Consider the following 23,415-nt stretch of genomic DNA (forward strand, 5'->3'; position numbering starts at 1 on the left):
ACGCCCAGGACAGGGACAAGTCCAATGAACAAATTTATTTCTCTAGTGGCTTCAGTCCTCTCCCTCCACACACAAGAAATGACCCAATTCCCCTGAACCAAATTTTATTAATGTGGCCCCATTATTTCAGGCAATCCAGATTTTCTGGGAAAGACTTAATTGAAAACAACCAATTGGATCATCTTCTGTAATACAGGCTTTGTATTTGCTCTGAATTTCTAGCTCCTTCAACCTAAAAGGTCGTTCTTTTTGATAATGATAATATATCACATGTACAAAGAAATAGAGCTAAATTTGAATACTTTGTGAACCTTTTCACTTATGTAAATTCATAAATCAGGGCAATCCTCTTCCTAATACAGTGTGGCTTGGTTCTGGTTTAGAAATATGAGCCCCCTCCTTGCCCCTGCACACATACATAAAGGGGTTGAATACGTACACTCCATGTGCTCTAGGATCTTTCATCAGCCTGCCTTCTCTGCAGTCAGCAAGTGGCACCTGAAATTGCGTTTCCCGGGACTAAGTATGGATTTTGGCTCTGGTCTTTTTAACTGACCTCAGGACCTTTGCATTTGCTGTTCTCTGTACCTGGACAGCCTTCCTCTAGCTGGCTCTTTCTCGGCTTCAATGTCAACTCTTCCAAAAGGATTGCCTGGGCCACTCCACGCATGGCCTCCACTCCCCTCACACCATCCCATTTGGGTAATTTTGTAATTATCTTAGTGTATTTTGTTTGCTTCTGTGCTTTCTATCTTTAAAGGAAAGGACTTGGTCTTATATGGGCTCTTGTGATGGAGACCATATGGGGGCATTGGCCAACCACATCCTCACACAGAGCCTCAGAATTCTCATCTGTAAAACAGAGCATACCCTACTCTGAGGTCTGTGTGAAGTTTATAGGAGACAGCCATGGGCCTTTGAGCCCTTGCCCTCAAGGGCCTGGAAGGGAGATATGAGCCAGGATCTGACTGGCATCACAGGGACTGGTGTTGAGGCCATATCTCACCTTGTTCCCTGGACCTTCTACAATTCCCCCAAGAGAGGATTGGGTGCCTTCCCACATAGCCTTCCTCTATGTTTTTTTTCCCCATCTACTCTTCCACCTTTCCTATCCATCCTCACCAGAATTTCAAGTATTGGAGGGCTTTTCCTGGGAAAGGCCTGAGGCTTTAAGCCATTGGAGGTCAGCATGGGTTAGTTGATTACAGCCACTTCAAGGATAGCTCAGCTTTATTTGCTCTCCCTCCCAGGGATTCCCAAGTCACTCAGAGCAACATGTGTGCAAATGGTGGAGTTGGAAACAGGGGCCACAGACCAAATTCCTGCATTTCCTGTTTCCTGTGTTAGTTCTTCCTTTCACTATCCTCAGGTTCCTGCTTCCACACCTCCTACCCTGACCCCTAGTCCAGGCCAAGCTCTATCTGCCCAGTGCAGCTCCTGAGTCTCTGTCACCAATACCTGCTCTCCATAATTCAGAAACCCAGCCTAGAGCCTTGGTTAAGAGAACAACCTGCAATGCACCTGTGGGTGCTCACACACACATACGCGCACACACATACGCGCACACACATACGCACACACACTCGCTGTGCTAGTTGGCACATTCTTGCACCGCTCTATCCATAAAACCTATGAATTATGGTTTCTACTCATTCATTTATCCAATGCATGTTTATTGAACACCTACTACATGCCAGCTACTCTTTCAAGCCGTGAGGATACATCAGCAAACTAAATAGATGAGAAGCCTTGTCCTCGTGGAGCTTACATTCTGGTGGGGCAGAGAGACCAAAACACGATGAAGAAAGGTGGAGGTAAGTGTTAAGGAGAAAAGTTCAGCAGAGAAAGTAGGTTCGAGCTCTGTTGGGAGCTTCACTTTGCAGACACCTTCTCCTTGAAATCTCACAACCTGGTTTCAGAAAAGAAGCCTCAGAAATAGGGCAGCTGAGTGACTTGCCCTAGGCCAAATGATTTAGACAGACATGAAGGCAGAGTATGAACCCAGGTCAAATCTATGCTTATTTAAAAAGTGACACCTGACATAGTGTATATGTCGCTAAATAGTGTGGTAAATGTGGTTGTTTTATTTTTGTAATAATTAATTTCACTAATAAAAGAAAAAAACGAAAAGAGCTCTAAGTCCATATTACGTTACAGCTTTTATTGAGAAATGCAGTAAATATACATATCACTTTCCGGTATAACTTCAATAGCCTGCGGAGAATTTAGAAAAGCGTCTCACACAGCTGAATGGTTGAATTTAGGGGAAAAACTGACCCAGCAAAACCCTCCCACCACTCAGATGAGGTCACTGCGGTTCTGTAAGGTGAATCGAGGTCGTTCGCAAGGCCACAGCGGAGCAGAACTGGATTCGCCAGATTCTCTAGTCCTGGTCGCGCTTTAACCTTCCCGAAGACAAGGCGTCTCGAGAGGGCGCCGCGGGCTGGATCCCCGGCGGGCCGCCAGGGGGCGACCAATAGCAACGGATCCAAGTGAACCAGGCACCTACCTGATCCTCCCTGGGAGTAATGTCCCCAGGTGTCCCAAGCCACCGGTGGGAAAGGGAGATGAGGAGGGTCTTCGATGACGGGAGAAAAGGCAGGGGAAAGACGCCGAGGTTGGGAAGTTTGTTCTACCCCTTCCTGATTTCAGTCTGGCCCTCAGTATCTTTTGCCCACTGTTGCCGCCTAGACCTCTCTCTAAAACAAAAGCCCGATTTTGCTACCAGCTGTGAAACTCTTTAACGACAACTCCAACATAGCTTACAAGAAAAAAGCTAAACACAAGAGCTGCGTGATTTTGCCCCACCCAACATCCTAAGGAGCCTTATTGAAATACTTTCAATTCCCTGAATTCATCATACTTTCCTCCCTCTGAGCCCTGAAACGTTTGGTTCCCTCCAACTGTAATATCTTTTCGCACCAGGTATACCTGGAGAAATCTGACTGCCTTTCAGCTAAACATCACCTTCCCTGTGAAACCTCCCATGACAAGACTCCCCATTATCTCTAAACCCCCAGTTTGGGGTGGGGGTCCCTCCTGTGTTGCCACTATCTCACTGGGCGTCCCGCATCACATTGTGTAATGCCTGGCCTTACTTTTCCAGTGAGCGAATGCAGAATGCATTAAATGATTGCAGAATGAATGCAGGAGTGTACTGGGTTCAGGCTCTGCCACTTGTGTGATTTCGGGTAAATTAATTACTTGGCTCATGGGTTTACTGTGAGAAATGAATGAATTTATGTGCAAAAAGTGCTTAGAACAATGCCTGACCGCTGTAAGAAATCCACAAACTTTGACTCCTTGTCATTTTCAAGGTGGCTAACAGTCGTCATTGCCTTTTTAAGGGGCCCGCCCACTTTGGCATCTAAACGGAAGTACACGCGTAGGACACCGGAAGTGACCTCAGAGCCCCTCAGAAACATGGCCGCGGAGCGTTCCTCAGGAAGCGGTCACAGGCGTCTCCGTGACGCAAAACGAGTGAGAGCGTCCCGTGAGGTTTCCATGGTGCCGTCCTCAGCCCCTAGTTCCTCCACTTCCTATCCTGCCTGAGCATCGTGAACGAGAAGGCAGAAGGCGGGGCCCGTCTGCGACGCAGACGCCGCTTGGGGGAGGGGTTGGGAGACCAGGTGACGCTCTAGACAAGCTCGTTCGCATCTCTATGGTGCCAAGCGTTCGTGTGCTCCGCTCCCGCGCATTGGGGCGGACGTTGCCCCTTTAATCGGCGGAGGGTGGTGCCGAGGAGGTCCCGCGAGAGCGGCGGGGAGTGGGGGGCGGTGCCGAGGCCGGGGGCCCGTGGCGGATGGAGCCCGAGATGGAGCCGGAGACTCTGGAGGCGCGAATCAGTGAGTGTCCGGGAGGGGCGCGGGCCGGACCGGAACCGGAACCGGGGGCACAAGGCGGGCCCCTTCCCGGCGGGGCGGGGTACGGGGCGCCCCCTCCTCACGCCCCGCCCCCGGCCCAGAATGGGCGGTGTCCTGAGCGGGTCCCTCTGATCCTGGGTTGAAAGAAGACCCTACCAGCTGCGCTGCCCACCCATCCGATCCCTGGGAGGCGACCCCCGTGGAGGAGGTAGCCGCGTCCAACTCTGCGCTCAGACCCTCGGGACAGAGATCAGTCTCCAGCCGTCTCAGGCCGAGGAGCGGACCCCCAAGTCATTTTGAGGGGCGCCGGGAGGAAGCAAGCGAGTGCAGGGCTGCACCTAGACCCAAAAGCGAGGGATCCTGCTCCCCCTGGGCCCCAAATCCTCCACTCTCTGCCCCTGCATGTCGTGATTCCCTCCTATCCCTTGCTTAAACCTGCAACTAAAATTTGCTCGTTTTCCAGCCCAGGAAGGGAGGACCCCTCGGCCTATCTGATCTCTCAGGCTCTAGCCACACAGAAAGAAACCCCCAAACCCTACAGGCTTGGGAGGGCCCGTCTCTAACTCTAAAAGTAATTTCAAGTTCTCTCTCACTACCCTCAGCCCAGCACCTCAGACTCTGCACCTCCACCCAAGACTTCATTCCCACACCTTGCTGAAGTTCCTCCAAAGGTCCCTGCACACCATTCTCTGAATCCTCAGACACAGCTTTCTGCTTCTCAGGCCTGCCAGCCCTCACTCAACCCTAGATTGCTGACATCCTTAGGTCTTGAGACCCTGCTTCTGGACTCTGCCCCGGAAAGCTGTGGCTTGCTTCTCCTTGGACTAGAATTGGGCCCATGTGTATGCCAGGGCCTCAGGGAGGCCTCTGGATCTGCCTTCAGCTTAGCCACTTGGCCCCGAACAGCCCAGGGAGCTACACAGGGTGATCTGGGGTCATGACCAACACCTTTTAAGCCAGTCTTGAGCAGAGTCGAACCCTGAGGTTGGCCTCAGAACCACACCATCTCCAGGGATGTTTCAGAGTCAGTCTGGTGGGGGGAGGGAGAGTGAGTGTAAAGGAGCCACTCTGGCCATTGAGACTGTTCCGGAACGCCACAAGTGTCCAGGTCTCAGCAGCAACTTGGGGGGATGGGCAGGGCCTCGGCCGACATATGTGACGAGCTGAAGGACTTGAGCTCTTGAGCTCTGTCAGGTTTAACAACAATAGGGATTTTCTGAGAGACTAAAGAGTCTGATCTGAGAAACAGAGGAATCAGGACACCTGGCTTTGGCAGGAGCCTGGACCATAATAGATTGGGACTGACACTGTTTTCTCTTTTTCTTCTCCTTTGTGCCCTAGCAGTATTGTAAGCTCTTCCCTTGAGGTAGTTATAGGTAAAGAGTAGCTTCTGGTGGGTAAATGATGACATTGTCACCACTATGAGGTGACAGGGTGGAGTCACTGTGTTGTGAAACACCTCCCTTCCTCCCTCCCTGGAGGCATTCTCCCCTGCTGCCTGCCAGGGAAAGTGCCCCCCCTCAGAGGTAAGAGACCTGGGGGCTGGAGCAGGGGCCAGAGAAGCTGGTCAGATCTCCGTGAACCCAGAGGCCCTTGCTCCAAGACAGATGCAGGGGAGAAAGCTGACCTCTTATAATTCCACAGCTTCCTCCCTGACTTCTGACTCAGGAGCCTCTCTATCCTCACTCAGGCTCACATGTCTTTGATACTTGAAGGGACTTCCTATTTTAGGGTCCCCTAGCCTGGTGTCATCGAATGGGTAATATCTAGCCCCATTCTCTCTTTCTGACTTCCTATTGGTGTTCCCCAGCCTCTGGCCATGTTGGGGAGCTAGGAGGCAGAGTAGACAGTCGCACTTATCCCGCGAAGGGGGTGTGCCTCTTCCTGGTGTTCCCTGTGTAGTCAGCAGAGCTTCATTTCTCTGGAGGACTGGAGGGCTCTTCAGGGCTCTGGGAACGTAGATTTGTACCCAGAAAAAAAATGCTTCATTCAGATCTCTACTCGGCTGCACCAGAGAGCAGCCTCCCACCCTGCCCCAGCACTTTCTACACCCTCTCTCTGCTCTGTTTTTCTCACAGCATTTCACAGGCGTATACAGTATTATTTGTTTGTCTGAGTAGTCAGTGTTTCTCTTGCTGGGCTGTGAGCTCCACAAGGGCAGAGATTCTGTCTTGTTCGCTGCCGTGGCCCCGGCACTCAGAATATTTATCAAACAAATATGAATTAAATGAACGGCTGCCAGGCCCGGGGCTCCAAGGGCTCCAGGCCTTCTGCCACAGCATAGGACCTTAAGTGGGCAGCTGCCACATGCCGGGTCTCCAGCCTCCTCCTGTCAACAGATCTCTCTCTCTCCCACCTCCTGGGCTGTGTTCCTTCCACTCTCCCGGCTCAGTGCTCAGGCTTGGGCAGAACTGGCCGGGACAGGGTGAAGCCTGGTGGAGATCAGCTCTGGCTGCCGCCACAGCCCTACCCTGCGTCAAGTAGTCGTCATCCCAAATCAGTCCATATTTTACTCCAACTTTACAGGTGGGGAAATGAAGGTTCGGGGAAGTTCTGTGATATCCTTGGTTGTTGTTTAACCATTGTTGGAGGTGACTGACTGGCCTTGCTTACTACCCCCTCCTGACCACTTCTGCCTGCCCACAGCTGAGCCCTCATTCATTCATTCATTTATCAGGGGAGGCAGGCATGTACACAAGTGGCTGAGATGCACTGTAGCAGCAGGCTCGGGCCCATGATCAAGGTCATGTCTGAGGGACACAAGAGAGAACTGACCCAGCAGTGCCAACATGGGGAGGAGTAGGAGTTAGGAAAGACTTCCTGGAGGAGGTGATACCTGAGCCACACTCCTTACCAAGGCCTTCGTGCTCTGGCCTGCGCTCAGTTCTCTACATCTCCTCTCATACAGCCCTGAGCTGTTCAAAGGCATACGTACCCAGCTTCGTTAACTCCTTCCAGCCCCTGCTTGCATTGCCTCTTCCAAGCAGCCTCCCCGGACCCCACGCTCAAGTGAGTTCCCTCCTGCGGTTCCCGTGGCCCCTTTGCCTCCCTCTGTCTCATTGTATTGAGAACCTAGCTTCCTTTGGCCCACTTCCCAGCCAGGCAGCCACTCGAAGGAGGAGCTATGGGATTTTTTCCTGCCTCTGGATCTCCTCTGAGTGTAAATTCCATGAGAATTGTGGGGACACCGTTTTCAGGAGCAGAATCGGAAAGTGTGGTCAGGCATGACAAGCATACAGCTGTAGGGGAGTAGGGGAATGACCCCTGAGCACAGTCTTTAAAAGTGGGACCCTTGGTGGAGAAACCATGAGAGGAAGCCAATGGACAGGAGCTTATCTGTCCTTTGACTTGACTGAAACATCAGCACCGGGTCTTGAGGCTGTCGGAACAGGAAGTCAAGGGGGAGGCCTTTTTGTGTGCTCAGTCATACACCCTGCCCGCTGCTGCCGGAGTAGGGAGGGGAAGAGGCAGAGAGCCCTTTGCTAGGCCACACTGGCCCTCTCTCCTCCTCAGACAGAGCCACGAACCCCTTGAACAAGGAACTGAACTGGCCCAGCATCAACAGCTTCTGTGAGCAGCTCAACGAGGACTTCGAGGGGTAGGTGGCCTCACCCTCTTTTGCTCATATTCAGCAGAATCCGCTGCGCACCTTCCATGCACACTCCAGACTCTGGCCTCAGGCAGAGACGTGCATGGGTTGGGACCCAATTTCCATTCCCAGTGTGCTCAAATTAATAATAGTAGTGGGCACTTTGTACTGAGTGCTGCTTGTGTGAGCCACCCTCTGAGGTGGCCTTTGCTGGACCCATTTTACAGGTGAAGAAACTGAGGCTCAGGGGACTCTGCAGTTGCCCCAATGGCTCACAGAAAATCATAGCGCTGGGTTTGTCAAAATGCACATTCTTGGGCTGCACCTAGACTTAGACTAGACAGTCTGACGGGGCATGGGGTGGATATGTTGGCAGGCTCCCCACACAGTGCTGAGTTTGGGGAGCACAGCTCAGTACGCTTCACCTCCACTGTTCCCGCCCCCCCCTTCCCACTCCCCCACCCCCCGGTGGGGCACTCCGCTCGGGGAGGCCTTACTGACAGATGATGTGTGTGCTCTGGAGTCTGGCTGCTCGGGTGCGACTCCATCCCCTCTGAGCTAAGTCACCTTGGGCAGGTGATTGAATGCCTCTGAACCTCTGTTCTTTAACTGTAAAGTGGGGTGATAGTTCTGCCTGCCTTGGAGGGCTCTTATGAAGGTTAGGCGTGTGAGGAAAATGCAGGTGAGGTACCTCACACGTTACAAGCACTCAGTACATGTTCACTGTTACCATCACTGGGGACAGGTCTTTCATGGTCTAGTATTACCACCTCCACCATGAAGCTGCTCTGATTCCCCCCAGCAGAATGTCCTGTGCCACCTTGAGTTACCAGACAGCTATGTCTGCTTATCATGGTACTAGGTCACGTCCTGCTCCCAGACTTGAAGCATGCGGTCATCTTTCCATACTTGTCTCCACAGCAAGGCAAGGACACAACAGTCATAGCTCTCAGTAAAGCCAGCCAAGGGCCTGAGCTCACGCCTTTTGAAGGTCCTGGGCCTATACTCCCTGACTAGCCCTGCCCTGTCCTGCCACAGTCTCCAGCCCCATCCACGATCTGGAGAAGGAACTGGGCCTTTGCATCTGCCCTGCAGAAGCCACTGAGGACTGCAGCCCTCCTCTGGGGCGCCTGAGCTCTGTGGCTATTCTGGCTCTGTCTGTTCCTCTCACCCAGGCCTCCACTTGCCACCCGGCTTTTGGCTCACAAGATCCAGTCCCCGCAGGAGTGGGAGGCGATCCAGGCCCTGACGGTGAGGAGAAGGGGAAGAGGGTGCCAGCTGTCCCCCAAACACGTGGATAACACCAGGGGGGCCAAGACTGAGGGTTTTGGGATCCCATCAGTCTCTGTAGAGCCCAAGGGAGTTGTGCCAAGATGACCTAGATTCGGGGTCCCAGCTAGCCCCCAAAGGTCTTATGGCAACCCGTGGGCTGGCTGGCTTCCCACCCCAGACCGTGTACAGGTAGGCTTCTTATAGGAAGGAAGCCCTCCTGAACTACCTGGTTCAGGGGTTCCCTGCATCAGATCTCCAGGAGGCTGGTTAAACATACTAAATCAGGGCCTCACCCCGGACCCACTGAATCAGAGCTGCCGTACCTACACCCAGGATTGATGTTTACAAAGTTCCCATGTGCATCGTGGAGCCAGCCCAGCCCGTCAGTGGCCGCCAGACACGGGAACACTGTCATTCCCACAGGGTGTGAGGGGTGATACCTGGGCTCAGGTCAGAGGTTTCGAAGCTGCGCCAGTAACAGAAGAGTAGGGGGTGCACCGTGGCCCCTAAGCAAGGGTCACATAGCAACTGCCTTGTAGCAGAGGTGATTTTAGGAGGTAAACAGCTTTCTTTTTGATAGTTATGTATTTAACACATTAGGTTTTTGTTTTGTTTTTTCTCAAATGCACACTAGTCCTAGGATTTCACAGATACATAGCTCAGGATAAGGCCACGCCAACGTAGATAGTGCTTATTTGAGTTTTTAAAAACAAATATAGTAAGTAAATAATTTACAAGTGGTATTTAGATGCAGCCATGCCATAGAGGGGCTATGGCAGTGCTGCATGTGGGGTGTTGCCCTGCCCTGTCCCCCAGGCTGTGGTGTCTGGGGCCTCTGAACCTCAGAATCCCCTTGTCCTTATGAGATACTTTCTCCCTTACAAACACCTATCCCTGAGCTTCTGGGGCCCTGCCAAGGCGTGGGAGGGAGGCTGCCTCCTCTGATCCTCCCTGGGGGTCCCCGCACTGCACCTGTCCCCAGGTTCTGGAAACATGCATGAAGAGCTGTGGCAAGAGGTTTCACGACGAGGTGGGCAAGTTCCGCTTTCTCAACGAGCTCATCAAGGTCGTGTCTCCCAAGGTGGGTGCTCCTGGCCTGCGCTGTCATCCTGGGGCCTCCCATTGGGGTTCCTGCTTCTAGTGCTGCCTCAGCCCCAATTAGAATTCTAGCCTGGCACAAACACAGACCCTTTCTCAGGGTCCCCTTCATACAGCTAAGTCTGGGAAGCTGGTTTCTAGAAGAAAGGAGTGTTTCCGCTGACCGGTGGCGGGCCAGCCCTGGAGCTGCTCAGGAAGGGCGATGGCAGGGTGTGCGTGCAGCTTGCACCGGCAGGGGCTGCTCTGGCTCCGTCTCTCCCTGTAGACCCGGCTGCAGCGCCCCACCTGGCCTCTAGGTCTCTAGTGGAGGGTCTTCCCTGTCCCCACCTCATAAGAGTGGTCCCCTTGAGGCCTTGGATGCTGAGGCCCCAAACCTGAGTGATGGAGCCTGCTGGTTACAGATGGGCCACACCCCCAGCATGGCCCCAGGAGCCCTCCCATAGAGCATGAGCACGTTTGGTGCCCCTTGGTCGAGGCCCCACCCCCTTTGCTGCTCAAAGTCACTGACCAGAACAGCTGAATGACCCAGCTGGCTTCCCATTCTCCTCCCAGGAGGTGACTGGTGTAAGAGCCAGTTCCCTCAGCCTTGCTTGCTGCTGGGAGGCTAGGTGGGGCCCAGGGCCAACCAGTTCCACAGCTGCCCCTTCCCTGGTCAGCCTGGAGCGTGGTGACTCCTTCCTGAGGTCCCAGTTAAGCCTTATGCGAGCTGGCCCTGGGTGGGCACTGGGTTCTCTGCTTTAGCTGTGTCCTCACTATGGTGCCACTATTGTCACCCTCATAACAGGGCTGGCACAGCAAGCAAGTGAGAGCTAGGGGGTGAGCTCCTTCTGTGCCAGGCCAGCTGGGTGGGATGTGAGGGCCCTGTAAGCCAGGTTTCCGAGGGAGTTCTGGGGAGACAGCCAAGATGGGGCTGCAGCGAGTGGGCTGGGCAGTGTCAAAGGCTTCCCCTCCCCTTTGTCTTTGAAGTACCTGGGCTCTCGGACATCAGAGAAGGTAAAGAACAAGATCTTGGAGCTCCTCTACAGCTGGACAGTCGGTCTGCCTGAGGAAGTGAAGATCACGGAGGCCTACCAGATGCTCAAGAAGCAGGGTGAGGTCCCAGTATGCGGTGTGGCCAGCACCTCCTCCCTGAGCTGAGCTTCAGGGGCTTCTGGCAGCAAGGCCATGTGTCTCCCTTTAAGTTCGTAAGGACATACATGGCTAGTGAAGCCTCTTTGTGGCTCTGCCTGAGGCTAGCTTGGGCGGAAAGAAGGCGGGTTTGGGTCAGGCTTCGCCTCAGAGAATGATCCCCATGGAGTGGCTTCAAAATATGGGTGCTTGAACTCTCCCCCATGCAGTTCGATATGACAGGTCAGGAGCAGGCCCCGGCCTGCCAAAGTCCAGAGCCAGGGTGTTCCATTCCGCACTTGCCTGGTTGGGTCCCCAGCAGGGCCTGGGCCCTGTTGACAGCCTTCCTACTACCCATCTAGGGATTGTGAAGTCCGACCCCAAGCTTCCGGATGACGCCATCTTTTCCCTTCCTCCTCCACGGCCCAAGAATGTGATCTTCGAAGATGAGGAAAAATCCAAGGTGAGGCTCCAAGGAGGGGCAAATGAGGGCTCTAAGAACCACTTGGGGGTCCGTGAATTCTAGCTCCTGGCTGCCCTGCCCTTGGAACAGAGGCTCACGATAAGCATGGCCACTGTAGTGGGTCACAGGCACCATTTATTGAGCACCAACTGCATGCCGAGTACCCCCCATCCAGCGCCCCTGCATTCAGTAAACACAGAGCGTGTCTGGTGTTCCTGGGGTTGGTTTGAGGGCATTTCAGAGGTTGACCAGGAGTTTGCAAGCCTTTATGTCTTTGACCCTTTCAGCAACAATTTTATTAGCTTTTTGTTAAAAAAGCATGTATTCGAGCAAGAAATTAAACAGTACAGGAGGAGGTAAAATAAAAAGGAAAAGCTCCTCTCTGCCAGTCTGCTCCCAGAGGGTAACTGCCGTTAAAGTTTCCTGTGCATCCTTTCAGAAGCGTTCTCCGATGATGGTAATAGAATGTTATGCACTGTTTTGTTGGGAACTTATTTCTGCTGGGTGCTGTGGGGAGCACTTTTGTCTTAGTTGTTCTGTGGCCACTCCATCAGGTGTCAATAGATTCTCACTGTTTCATGGAGAGCTTAGGTAACTTATTCACATCCCACAGCCAGGAAATGGGGAGCCAGAATGCGACCCCAGGGCCAGGTCCTGCCGTCACAGTCACGCCCCTCTGTGTCCATAGATGCTGGCCCGCCTGCTGAAGAGCTCCCACCCTGAGGACCTCCGAGCAGCCAACAAACTCATCAAGGAGATGGTGCAAGAGGTGATGGCAGAGCCCAGAGTACAGGGAGAAGGCGGGATGGGGATGCCGAGCTGGGCCGCCGAGGTGGGGCTGTGTTTGCGCGTACGAGGAACCCTGCAGTGACCCAGCTAAAGGGCTGTCACAGCCATAAAAAAGCCGACTGACTCTGAGGGGCCCCAGTGGGCCGAGTCAGGACCACCATGTAGAGGGAAGAATCTCCCAGCAGCCGAGCTCACCTGCCCCGCGTGGGCTTCTGTGAGGCTGACTCTCTCTTCTATAAAAATTAGAAACGAACATGTGTGTACGTATATATATATACACACACACGCACAGAGAGAGGAGGAGAAAATATTATATGTTTATAAATAATCATGGATGCTTCTTGATTTACAATGGAGTTGCATCTCAAAGCTATTGTAAGTTGAAAATATTTTTTATCAAAAAATGTGTTTAGTACATCTGACCTACCACCAAACATCATAGCATAGCATAGCCTAATTTAAGAACACTTCAATTAGTCTGCAGTTGGGCAGAATCATCTAACACAAAGCCTGTTTTATAAAATTGTTGACTATCTCTTGTAATTTATTATGCATATCACTTTTGTACCATCAAATTCAGAAAATCATAAGGGGACTCTATACATATGTCGTGGGTGTGTGCTGAAACTTTTTTATTGATAAAGATAAGACATCAAAAAGTTTTCAGTCTAGACACCCAATGGGCAGTTCTGGATTGTCTCTTAAAGGCAAGCTGCATGCTCTGACAGGCAAGAGAGAGTCAGGGGTGACCCCTCTCAGAGGAGGGTGACTTATCAGACTACACAGCACAAGCCCACCCTTCATTCCACAAGGGAGAAACATGCGTAGAAGCCACATGGGCCGGGGTAGCAGGGGTACTTCTGCAGCAGCCTTTCAAGGCTGTGAGCTCCCCACATGCCAGGCACCGACAGACATTGAAAGGGGTCCCTGCACTAGCTTGTAGGCTGCGCTTGGTGACCACTAATGTCCTCTTTCAGAAGACTTACGAAGGCCAGGGTTGAGTAGAACCGCAAGTGCAGGTCAGGATCCTGGTGATCCACAATCACCTGGCGAGTATGTTAGGAACCCTGGAGGTTCTGGCCAAGGGCCCAGGAAATTCTGTTGGGCTCCTGCAGAGGCCCAGGTCCAGGGTTCGTTGGCAGCAGGTGAGGACGTGAGTGGGGTTGGTCGAGGGCTTCTTGGACCAGAGTGCCCCTTCCTGGCACTTAGCAGCCACTGACCTCATGGCCAGCCAGCAGACACTGTCCAAAGTGGTGTGGGCAGTGCCCGGCTCGGGGCTAGGCCTGACCCAGCTTCTCCGGGGGCCATTTGCCGATGCCTCTCCAGGACCAGAAGCGGATGGAGAAGATCTCGAAGCGGGTGAGTGCCATAGAGGAGGTGAACAATAACGTGAAACTGCTGACGGAGATGGTGATGAACCACAGCCAGGGCGGCGCTGCGGCCCACAGCAGTGAGGACCTAATGAAGGTGCGCCTTTCTCCGCCCTGTCCCAGTGCACTCCAGGGCCTCTGCCAGCCCTGACCCGCCCACCCTCCTGCCCCCAGGAACTGTACCAGCGCTGTGAGCGGATGCGGCCCACACTCTTCCGACTTGCCAGCGACACGGAGGACAATGATGAGGCCTTAGGTGAGCCCCGGGCAGAGCTGGCCCCTCACCTCCTGCTCTTTCAGTCCCTGCTGAGTATCTGCAGTGGGAAGGAGCCACCACCAGGGGGCCCCATTCCCCACCACTTACTTTGGGTTTCTCCAAGTTGGGAAAGAAGGAAGCAGAGAGCAGGGGCGGACCTAGTTGAGAGACCCATGGGGCCAAGTCTTTTCACAGACACCTCATTTACTGCCCACAAGCTACACGGGAGGGAAAATTGTCATTTCACAGCTGGGGCTAAGGGAAGGGAGCGACTTGCCCAGATCTCGGAGCAGAATAGTGGCAGAGCCTGGCAGAGCAGGGTTCTCTCCCAACAGGCACTGCCTCCCTGGTAAGGGCTGCAAACCAAGGATGAAGCCCACAGGCCAAGTAATTCCAGAGCTGGGCCCCATGGCTTCTCCTAGGGCCACGTATCAGGTTTTCATCTTATTCTCTGCTACCACATCAGCAGGACCTCTTGGGCAGTAGTCTGGTATCATCTCCGCCTTTCATTCAGCAAGAGCTTACTGAGCACTTCCCATGGGCCCAGGGACCTGGTCCCTACCCAAGAGGCTCGCTGCCCAGATTCCTCTAAGCCCTGGCCCCTGGGGAGGTAATATTGTTGAGGGCCTAGTGTGTGCTAAGTACTACTGTTCTAGGTCCTTAAGCAGTGATCAGAATGGACAAAAACCATAGCCTCATAGAGTTTGTAGCCTAATGAGAGGAGATAGACAGTAAACCCGGGACTTGAGAGGTGGCAGCTGTGAGATAGTGCTAAATGACATGGAGAAAAACAAGCAGGGACAGGATGGACTGCATAGTACAGGAGTGTGGTTAGGGAAGGCCTCCCTGAAGTGACGTTTGGGTAAAGACCTGAAGGCAGAAAGCCACACAGATCTGGGGGGCATCCAGTGGAGCCTATGTGGGGGCCTAGAGGCGAGAGCATGCCACTGGGTTCAGGGGCTGGCACAGGGTAGCGTGGGGGAGATGGGGCAAGTGGGGAACAGAGGGCCTGAGTCTGAGTAGATGAGGGTATGCCCCTGGCCCCGCCCCCTCACCAGCGCTGGGATGGGTGCTAGGTGCTCGGCTCCCTTCAGAAGCCCCCGCATTCCTTCACACTGGCCTCTCCCCTCCTGCCCATTCCAGCGGAGATCCTGCAGGCCAACGACAACCTCACCCAGGTGATTAACCTGTACAAGCAGCTGGTGCGGGGCGAGGAGGTCAACGGTGATGCTGCTGCCAGCTCCATCCCTGGTGAGGTGACAGGAGCCTTAGGCACCCACCAGGCTAGAGGGGGGACAGAGAGCCCAGGGCGGTGCTCCGATCTCAGAGCTGGCCCCTTAAGATGGTGGAGGCCCCCAGAGAGAGAGCTGAGGAGAAGTCTATGCCAAGCCCGCAGCTGTGGGAGGGAGGGGTCTGGATGTGGGACAGAGGGGACGGGAGCCAAGGGTTCGGCAAGGACAGGAGAAGAAGGAAGACCTTTCATTGACAAATCGGGCACCTGTTGTATGCGGCTAATTGACAGCCCCAAGGCTTAGCTTCAGCGAGGGGGAAAGACTGCTCCGTTTCCTGCAGAGGAGGTTAGAATTGGCCCACAGAAGCAGCAGAGCTTGAGCGGAGCCCTAAAGGATGGGAGGCAGTTCGCCAAGTAGAGGAAGGAAATCCGCTCCAGGCAGAAGGAACGCCGTGTGCTAACGAAAGGGCCTGGTGGCCAAGGAGGGGAACGCAGGAGGGTTGTGAAGCGTTAGGGGACACTTTGCTGCCCCTCAACCTCCATGGACTCTGAGAACATGAGTGTCCTTCCCCCAGGACTTGTCTGACTCTCCTTTCCTGCCCCAGGGAGCACCTCGGCCCTGTTGGACCTCTCAGGCCTGGATCTCCCTCCCGCAGGAACCTATCCAGCCTCGCCCACCTGCCCTGGTAACCAGGCCAGCCCCGAGCAGCCCAGCATCTCCGTTTCCCTGCTTGACGATGAGCTCATGTCTCTGGGTGAGGAAGGGGCCAGGCCCAGAGGAGGGCGGGCTTGGCTGCATTTTGGGGTGGGGGGATGCCTGCAGCTCACAAGCTGCTTGCAGAGCTTGGTCAGTCAACATGTCACTCCTGTGTGCTGTGGGGCATGGCGGGTGAGCTTGAAGCCCATTTCACAGCTGAGGAAGCTGAGGCTCAGGGAAATCAAGAAGTTGTGCAAGGTCAGATTGTCACAGGGTGGGGCTGGCTAGCCCCTGAACATGACAAGCCAGCCATGCCCAGGCCCCAAGGGAAGGCAGAGGGGTTTCCTGCAGCAGATGAGAGCCTAGGGTTGGATCCTGCCCAGACAAAAGTTCAACAATTTCCCCCACTCACTGAAAGGAAGAGGGGGGTGTTCCGTGCTCCATAGCACCCAGAAACTCCTGGGAAGCTGGCATCAGAGCACAAGGCACTCTGTGACCTTAGCTGGTCCTGGGCCAGGGCTGTGTCACTACAGGGCAGGGTTAGGGCTTCAGAGCCCAACAGGGAACTAGGCTTGCCCCTGAGGAAGAAGCAGAGGGTGCCCAGCCAGCCAGGTAGTCTTGGGTTTTCAGCTGTAGGATCTTGGAAGCAGGAAACTGTAATCACAGCTTCCTCGTCGTATCCCTGAGGTTAGACAGAGGCAGTGGGACTCTTGTCAGAGGAGCATGTTGGGGAGCTGGCTCAGAAGCGGAGAGTCCCTCTGTTCTTCTGAGCCAGTTCGGCGGTGAAACCAAACCCAACGGACTGGAAGGAGTAATGCTGTGCCAGGATCCCGGGCAGGGCGGCCCGGAGTTCAGGGAGCGCTGCCCTGACCACCGCTGCTGCACCGTCGCCTCTCAGACCGCTCTCCTCCTCCCAGCACACGCGATGGGCGCTGTCAGCATCCCCGTTTCACAGATGCAAAAGCAAGGCTTAGTTAGGATGGCTGAGGGACTTGCCCAAACAGGGCACCAGGGTCTAGATGAGGCACGCCAACTCTGAAGCTTCACTCCGAGCCTCTCTGCTCCCCTCCCAGGAAAGAGAAATGAGGATGAGTGAGGTGTTGTGGGACGAGGGGGAAAGTGGACCAGATTGAGTTCCCCTCTGTGGGCCTGCCAGCCAGCACCCTTCCTAGAGGGTCTGCTCTTAGGGTGTCTGTGGGCCACTTATGAGTCTCGCCTCATTCAGAGCCAGGGCCAACTCAGGCAGAGATCCCAGCCCAGGCGTAAAAGGTGAAGGATGGCAGTGATGAGAAAATGCACCCAGGCTTGTGTCCCTCACAGATCCAGAACCAGGCAGCAGCTACCTGACCGGGTAGTTGGTGTGCGTGGCCCAGGCCCCCCAGCAAGTGGCTGTGACAAAGCCACCTCCTGTCAAGAAGTGAGGTGTGCTTTGCACTTCCTGTCCCTGAGTCGCTTCAGCAGAGCCCTGAGCCTCCAGCTTCCTCTGGTTTCTTCTCAAAGGCAAAAAAAAAAAATTGTGGGAACAGGAACCAGAAGCGCCAGGGCAGTACCCACCCAGCTCTGGAGAGTGGAGGAAGCCTTGGGACCACAAAGGGGGCTTGTCTGAAACGGTTGTCTGTGGCAGGAAGGGTGAGGGGTAAGGGGCGGGGTAGGCAGTGAGGACTTCCTGTCTGGCAGAGAGAGCATTCCGGCATTGTTCAGGCACTTCATCTGATTTGTCTTATTACTCACAACAGACCTCTGGTGTGGATGCTGGTGTTGTCTCTTTTACAGATGAGGCACGGGGAGCCAGCCCAGGGTCACACAGCAAGTGGCAGAGCTGTATTCAGACTCCAGAAATTAGGCCATGCTCTGTCCAGGTACAGACTCTGCCACCTTCCAGCTTGTGGCCCTTGGGCAGGTTACTTAACCCCTCTGAGCCTCTATTTCTTCATCCTTAAAAGAGGGATGAGAACTGCACACCTGCCTTTTAAGGCTGTTTGAGGATTAAGTGAGACCTAAGTCTGAAGTGCCTGACACATCAGGGGGCGTGAGAAATGTTAGCGGTTATCGCCGTGTTGTCCCCGGACTCAGGGAGCTGTGTCCCGAGGAAGAGACCTGGTAGTCGCAGCTTCCTGCATCTTGCTTTTGCCTGTCAGCCAGCACTTGAGGCTGGACCTCACTTATTCAGGATTTGCTAGAAATAGGATAACTTGTCTTTAGGTAAAATCTGGGGTGAACTTGGCTGTGGAATGCTTTAGGGCAGGCAGAAGTCAAACAGGTTGGCAACCTGCCTTCTACCCACCAGCAGGGCCTTCCAAAGGGCCTGCAGCTCTCCCTGGCACATCAGCCAGCCTTGTTGGCACATGTCAGTGGCAAATGAGGCCATCAGAGTCTGCCTTAGTCCAGTCCTGCGTCGTGCGGCCCAGCCGCACCTTGCCCATGGCCGCACGATGGGGCAGGCCTGGGCCCAGGGCCCCGTTCACTGCACCACAGGGCCTTTCTGGCATCTGTCCAGTCAGTAGGCCCTCCCCACCTGGACCTTTGAGGTTAGGAACCTCACTTAGTGTCTCCTCATCCCTGTGCACATACATGTATGTGTACACACACACACACACACACACACACACACACACACACACACACACACACACACACACACACCACCACCCCCCCACACACGCCACCCCACCAGCAGCCAGCTGATGAATGAAGACGAAAGTCTGGACTTCTGCAGTGGAGTTGGCTTCTGAGCAGAAAGAGAGGAAGCGTGCATGGGCCCAGGGAATGGGCTTTCAGGATCTTTGCTTTCTACTTCTGCTCTGCTGCTGTTTCCCTCTACAAGTGCTGGAGTGGGGGTTTTCCACTTTGAGCTGAGCCTTACAGAGGAGGGGTGCAAGGGGAGGGTAGGGGCCAGGGCACTCCGACCCAGCACAGTCCCCCTAGCTCTCTTGCCTCTGCTTAGGAATCCAGCTTCTTGACCTCTGCCTTGCTTCCCTGCAGGCCTAAGTGACCCCACACCCTCTCCAGGCCCAAGCTTGGATGGTGCTGGATGGAACAGCTTCCAGGTAGGAGGGGCCAGGCACTAGCCTAACCTGTCCTGGGGGCAGAGCACCTGGGACAGATAGCCTGAGGGGGCGATGAGGGGAGAGATGGCGGAAGGGCCAAGGGGCAGGGGGCGGCCCAGGAAGCTGAGGCTCCTGTCCCGGGGTGGAGGAAGTTAGGCAGTCCTCACCTCCAGAGGCATCTCCCTGCCATTCTCAGCCTTAGGCCTCCCTTGGGTTGAGATGGGGGTTCCTTATTCTTTTTCTCTTGTGGGTAACTTTGAGGTCCCTGAAATGTGATGGTTTCTAAAGTAGAACTCCAGACCAGGCCCAACCCACTGACAACCCTGGAGTGAGAGGGGGGTTGGGCCCGGCAGGAACGTGGTCCCCATCCCTGCTGCTTCTTCCCTCAGATGTCACCTGCAGGGAGGGGAAGGGGCCTCCTTTTCAGCACCTTTTCAGCACAGGACAAAGGACATCTTTTCAGCACCATCCCACCTACCTGCATCCTTTGTATGCCCAACAGTCATCTGATGGCACAGAACCCCCAGCCCCCACTCCGGCCCCCAGCATGGACAGTCGGCCCCCAACGCAGATGTCCCTGCCAGTGAGCAGTGGTCTGGATGACCTGGACCTGCTGGGGAAGACCCTCCTGCAGCAGTCGCTGCCCCCGGAGTCCCAACAAATGCGGTGGTGAGGGCACACCCTGGCTGGCGTGGAGGGAGCCTTCCCTGTCCCCACAACCAGCAGCTTCTCCTGGGCTTTGCCTGGCCCAGATGCACCAGGGAGAGGCCCCGGGCTGGTTTATTCCTGTACACCATGGCCGCGGAGCACCACCACGTGCCAGCGCTGTCCTGGGCCTAAGGGGCACAGCAGTGACCAAGGGAGGTGCAGGGTCTGTTCGACAGAGCATGGCGTTTGAGAGAGAAAGGGGACCTGGGTCCCACGGGCCCTCCCCTAGGCATCCCAGCACCTGAGAAAGACAGAAGGCCCAAGAGGCCAGCAGTGAGAGGGACACGGAGCCCAAGTGGGCAGAGGGAGGGGGGAGCAAGGGCTGCCCATTTTCAAGGGGAGGAGACCAAGGCCAGAGAGACGGGGAGGTGTCAGGGACAGTCAGGAAGCCCAGCCTTTCCCGTCCCCCTGATCCGTTGGCCACTTCTCGATCCATCATCCCCCACTAAGGGAGAAGCAGCAGCCAGCCCCCCGGCTCACGCTCCGGGACCTGCAGAATAAAAGCAGCTGCAGCTCACCTAGCTCCAGTGCCGCTGGCCTCCACACCGCGTCCCCCGAGCCTCCTGGGCCTTCGCAGCAGCCCTCACAGACCGAGCTCTCCCTGGCCAACATCACCGTGCCCCTGGAGTCCATCAAACCCAGTGAGTGGGGCAGGGGCATGGGCAGGGACAGGCCAGGCCTGGTCAGCTCACTGCCCAGCGGCACCAGCTACCTTATCGTCCTACCAGGAGCTCTTTGTGGGGAGCAGGGGGAAAATGGGGCTCTCCCAGTCCTGTCACTGCCCAACTCTGGGGAGCTCTGGGCAAGACCCTTCCCATTCCAAGCACTCCATGTCCTCATCTGTCCCAGAGTGGTCAAAAAACTGCTGTATCAAGTCCGGGGTTACACGAGCAGGACTTCTTATGGACGGCCCCTGGGCCCCTCCCTCCCCAGGAAGGCAGGGCGAGGACATAGGGGTTCAGGGTCTCCCCAAGACCGCAGAACTGAACCAGGTCCAGATCCGGGCTTCTCCCACCCAGGAGCAGTGGGTGGTCCACTGCCAACACCAGGCTCTGCACAGACAGACCCGGCTGGTCTCATCCGTGTGGTGAGCTCATCGTGACCGAAGGTGTCACACCCTCAGTGTCGCCAGGAGTTAGGTAGCGGTGCTCCTATCTTACCAGTAGGGAAGACCCTGAGCTCAGAGACACAGAGTGACCAGGTCAGGGTCACACAGTGAGCACAGGAAGCAGCTGTATGGCACTGGGGGGCATCAGTTTGGGGCTGGATGTCTTGCCTCTGCCACCACTAGAAATTCGCCTGCCCCTTCGGGGCACCAGTCTGTACCCCTGGCTGCACTGCCACCCAGGGTCGCGGCAAGGACTGAAGTTTGTGGATTTGGTCGTTCATCCCCAGCCGAGCAGCGTACCGCCTGCTGTGAGCCGGGTTGGGGGAGCTGGTCAGAGGTGCTTGGGCGTGGGCCTGGCACCACACATCACCCTCTCCCCCTCCCTTCCGCCAGGCAGCATCTTGCCGGTGACTGTGTATGACCAGCATGGCTTCCGGGTCCTCTTCCACTTCGCCCGAGACCCGCTTCCAGGACGCTCTGACGTGCTGGTGGTGGTGGTCTCCATGCTGAGTACCGCCCCCCAGCCCATCCGCAACATCGTTTTCCAGTCAGCTGTCCCCAAGGTGACATGGGCCTGCCTCCCTCCTATCAAGGCAGGGTGATTCAGGGCTGGATGGGGAGCAGGGTCTGTCTTCCTGGGGAGTCGGGGTGTAGAAGGGAATGAGAAGACAGAGCCCTAGGACCCCGAGGAGGAGCAGGAGGACAGGCTGGGCCTGGTTTCTCAGGGGATGAGGACGAGAAGCCAGGGCTAGCTGTGCCCACCCTCCCCTCCTGTCCTCAGGTCATGAAAGTGAAGCTGCAGCCACCCTCAGGCACAGAGTTGCCGGCTTTCAACCCCATCGTCCACCCCTCAGCTATCACCCAGGTCCTGCTCCTCGCCAACCCCCAGAAGGTGAGGGGCTGGCCGTGACGGTGCCAGGGGGGCTGGGGGCAGCCTCTTCTCCACTTCTGACTCTTTTGCCTTCACTGTCTCTGCCCCAGGAGAAGGTTCGCCTTCGCTACAAGCTCCTCTTCACGATGGGCGACCAGACCTATAATGAGATGGGGGATGTGGACCAGTTCCCCCCGCCTGAGACCTGGGGGAGCCTCTAGAACAGAGAAGGGAAGGGGAGAGGAGGAGGGGACAGCAATAGGGCTGGCCACTGGCTAGCCTGAGTGTGAGGCTCTGATGGCTTAGGACAGTCTTTGTCCCCGTGGCCATATCCCCTGTGCCTGGTGCTTCTCCCCTCACCCCTGCAGCCCCTTCCTTCCTTAACCCCTCCCTTGCTGAGCCAAACCCAGCAGGAGGCTGGGCCTGGGTTTGCACTGCTGGGGACCTTCACCACAGGTGGGAGCCTGAAGCAGGGAAGGGCTGTGTGGCCTTGGAAGGACTTGGGGTCATTGGGAGAAGCATGGCCGTCAGGCAAGGGCCAGGACCTCAGGCCCAGCCCCGACCCTAGCCTGGGGTGGGGTCATCCCCACCTGCCTCTTATGCCTTATGGGAAGGCCCAGCCATAACTTGGCCAGGCTGGAGCCGGGGACCAGCTCAGGCCACTTCCGCAGGAACCAGGTGACGGTGGGTAGGGGGGTGACGCCTGCACCCCCAGCTGTTTGCACTCTCTGGTGTGTGGTTTGACTCAGCTTTTCTTTCAGAGTGGCCCTGTGGTCACCATCTCAGGGGGCCCAATTGGGGGAGCCCTCCTGTCCCCCACTCCTAGGGGGTCTCTACACCTGCCTGGCTCCTTTGCTGTCAGGCCTGAGGGGCTGTGGGGGCCCAAGGGTAAAGCCAGAAACAGGTGGCCCCAGCCTGGCGCTCCAGGGCCTCCGAACAAGGGCGGTCCTACACTGGTGTTCTCGGTGTCTCCTTCATTTAGTGGCCTCTGCCAGGGCCTCCTGTGCGCTTCTCACTTCTGTCCATCCATCTGTCCATGGGCGGAGGCGGGGTCAGTGTGTGAGTGAGGGCAGGAGTATTTATGGAAATAAAATGTCCTTTTTCCTGGACCGCTTATCTTCTCTCGTGGCCCTTCTGAGGTGGAGGGAGACCAGAGGAGGTCCCGAAGTGGGAGGTCCCGGCGCGGCCCGCAGACCTCTCTGCCTCTTGTCTTTGGCGATCAGGCCATAGTTCCTCTCCCCAGCACCGCTGAGCCCTGCACAGGAAGAGGCCCTGCTTGGGGGCCTGTGGCCGGCGCTGAGTCACCAGAGAGGGCTGAGGGCTGCGGCAGGCCCAGAGCCATCCCAGCTGGAAGCAGTGGCTGTTCGGGGCCTGCCAGGAGCCCCAGCTGCTGCAGACGCTGAGGGGGAGGCCCTGGGATTCTCACAACTCCCTCTGCTGTGCTCAGCCATCAAAACACGACTGCGACGCAGCACCGCCCTGGAGTCCATGCCTCGGCTTCTCCCTCTCCCCAGAGGCTGCTCCCAGGAAGCACGGTGCCAATAGCAGCTCGTTTCTGGAGAGGCCCAGGGACCCTGCAGTGGGCCTCCTGCCTCTCCCAGCTGCAGCTCACTTCCCCCTGGCACTGTTGAGTGTTTTAACTGGGAGGCTGGGGTCCAGGCTGGGAAGTGGCTTAGAGGCCGTGCAGCTGAGAGAGCCAACGAGTGCTGAGCTGTGTGAGGGGGTGTTTAGTCCAGGGAATTGCCCCGTGGCATGGAGCCAGCCCTCCATGCTGCTCTGCCAGAGACCATTCCTGCTCAGATAAGTCTGGGGAAGGCTGCCTGCCATTTCCCCTCCCTACCAGATGATGGGAAGTTCTGCATTTAAGAAACCAATTTCACTTTGTCTAACCTAGTGTTACCCAGTCTGAACTTGGCCACCAAACTCCATTCCATCGATAGAGTTAA

The 23,415-nt window shown here is 55.7% G+C and overlaps 1 protein-coding gene across 4 annotated transcripts; it reads left to right on the forward strand.

Moving 5' to 3' along the window:
- The first annotated feature begins 3,422 nt into the window (after positions 1-3,422).
- On the forward strand, positions 3,423-22,578 carry GGA1 (golgi associated, gamma adaptin ear containing, ARF binding protein 1). 4 transcript variants are annotated; one of them, XM_016161725.2, is made up of 17 exons: positions 3,423-3,845; positions 7,377-7,461; positions 8,628-8,703; positions 9,707-9,805; positions 10,789-10,912; positions 11,292-11,392; positions 12,081-12,161; positions 13,508-13,648; positions 13,726-13,807; positions 14,951-15,058; positions 15,644-15,793; positions 18,718-18,782; positions 19,285-19,451; positions 19,941-20,131; positions 20,992-21,161; positions 21,380-21,490; positions 21,580-22,578. In XM_016161725.2, exons 1-17 carry the CDS (start codon positions 3,803-3,805, stop codon positions 21,688-21,690), a joined length of 1,905 nt encoding a protein of 634 aa, XP_016017211.2. In that variant the 5' UTR covers positions 3,423-3,802; the 3' UTR covers positions 21,691-22,578. The 4 variants fall into 4 exon arrangements, with proteins under 4 accessions (XP_016017211.2, XP_016017212.2, XP_016017214.1 ...); XM_016161726.2 differs by having other exon boundaries at positions 15,695-15,793; XM_016161728.2 differs by lacking the exon at positions 3,423-3,845 and adding an exon at positions 3,892-4,071.
- The last annotated feature ends 837 nt before the right edge of the window (positions 22,579-23,415 follow it).

This window comes from Rousettus aegyptiacus, unplaced genomic scaffold (genome assembly GCF_014176215.1).
Source record: "Rousettus aegyptiacus isolate mRouAeg1 unplaced genomic scaffold, mRouAeg1.p scaffold_m13_p_2, whole genome shotgun sequence".
NCBI lineage: Eukaryota > Metazoa > Chordata > Mammalia > Chiroptera > Pteropodidae > Rousettus > Rousettus aegyptiacus.

Excerpts from the sequence above, each read along its gene's own strand:
- GGA1 (XM_016161725.2), top strand. The coding sequence starts at position 3,803 with ATGGAGCCCGAGATGGAGCCGGAGACTCTGGAGGCGCGAATCA. Across the intron at positions 13,649-13,725 it reads GCAGTGAGGACCTAATGAAG|GAACTGTACCAGCGCTGTGA; the intron begins GTGCGCCTTTCT and ends TCCTGCCCCCAG. Across the intron at positions 19,452-19,940 it reads GAGTCCCAACAAATGCGGTG|GGAGAAGCAGCAGCCAGCCC; the intron begins GTGAGGGCACAC and ends TCCCCCACTAAG.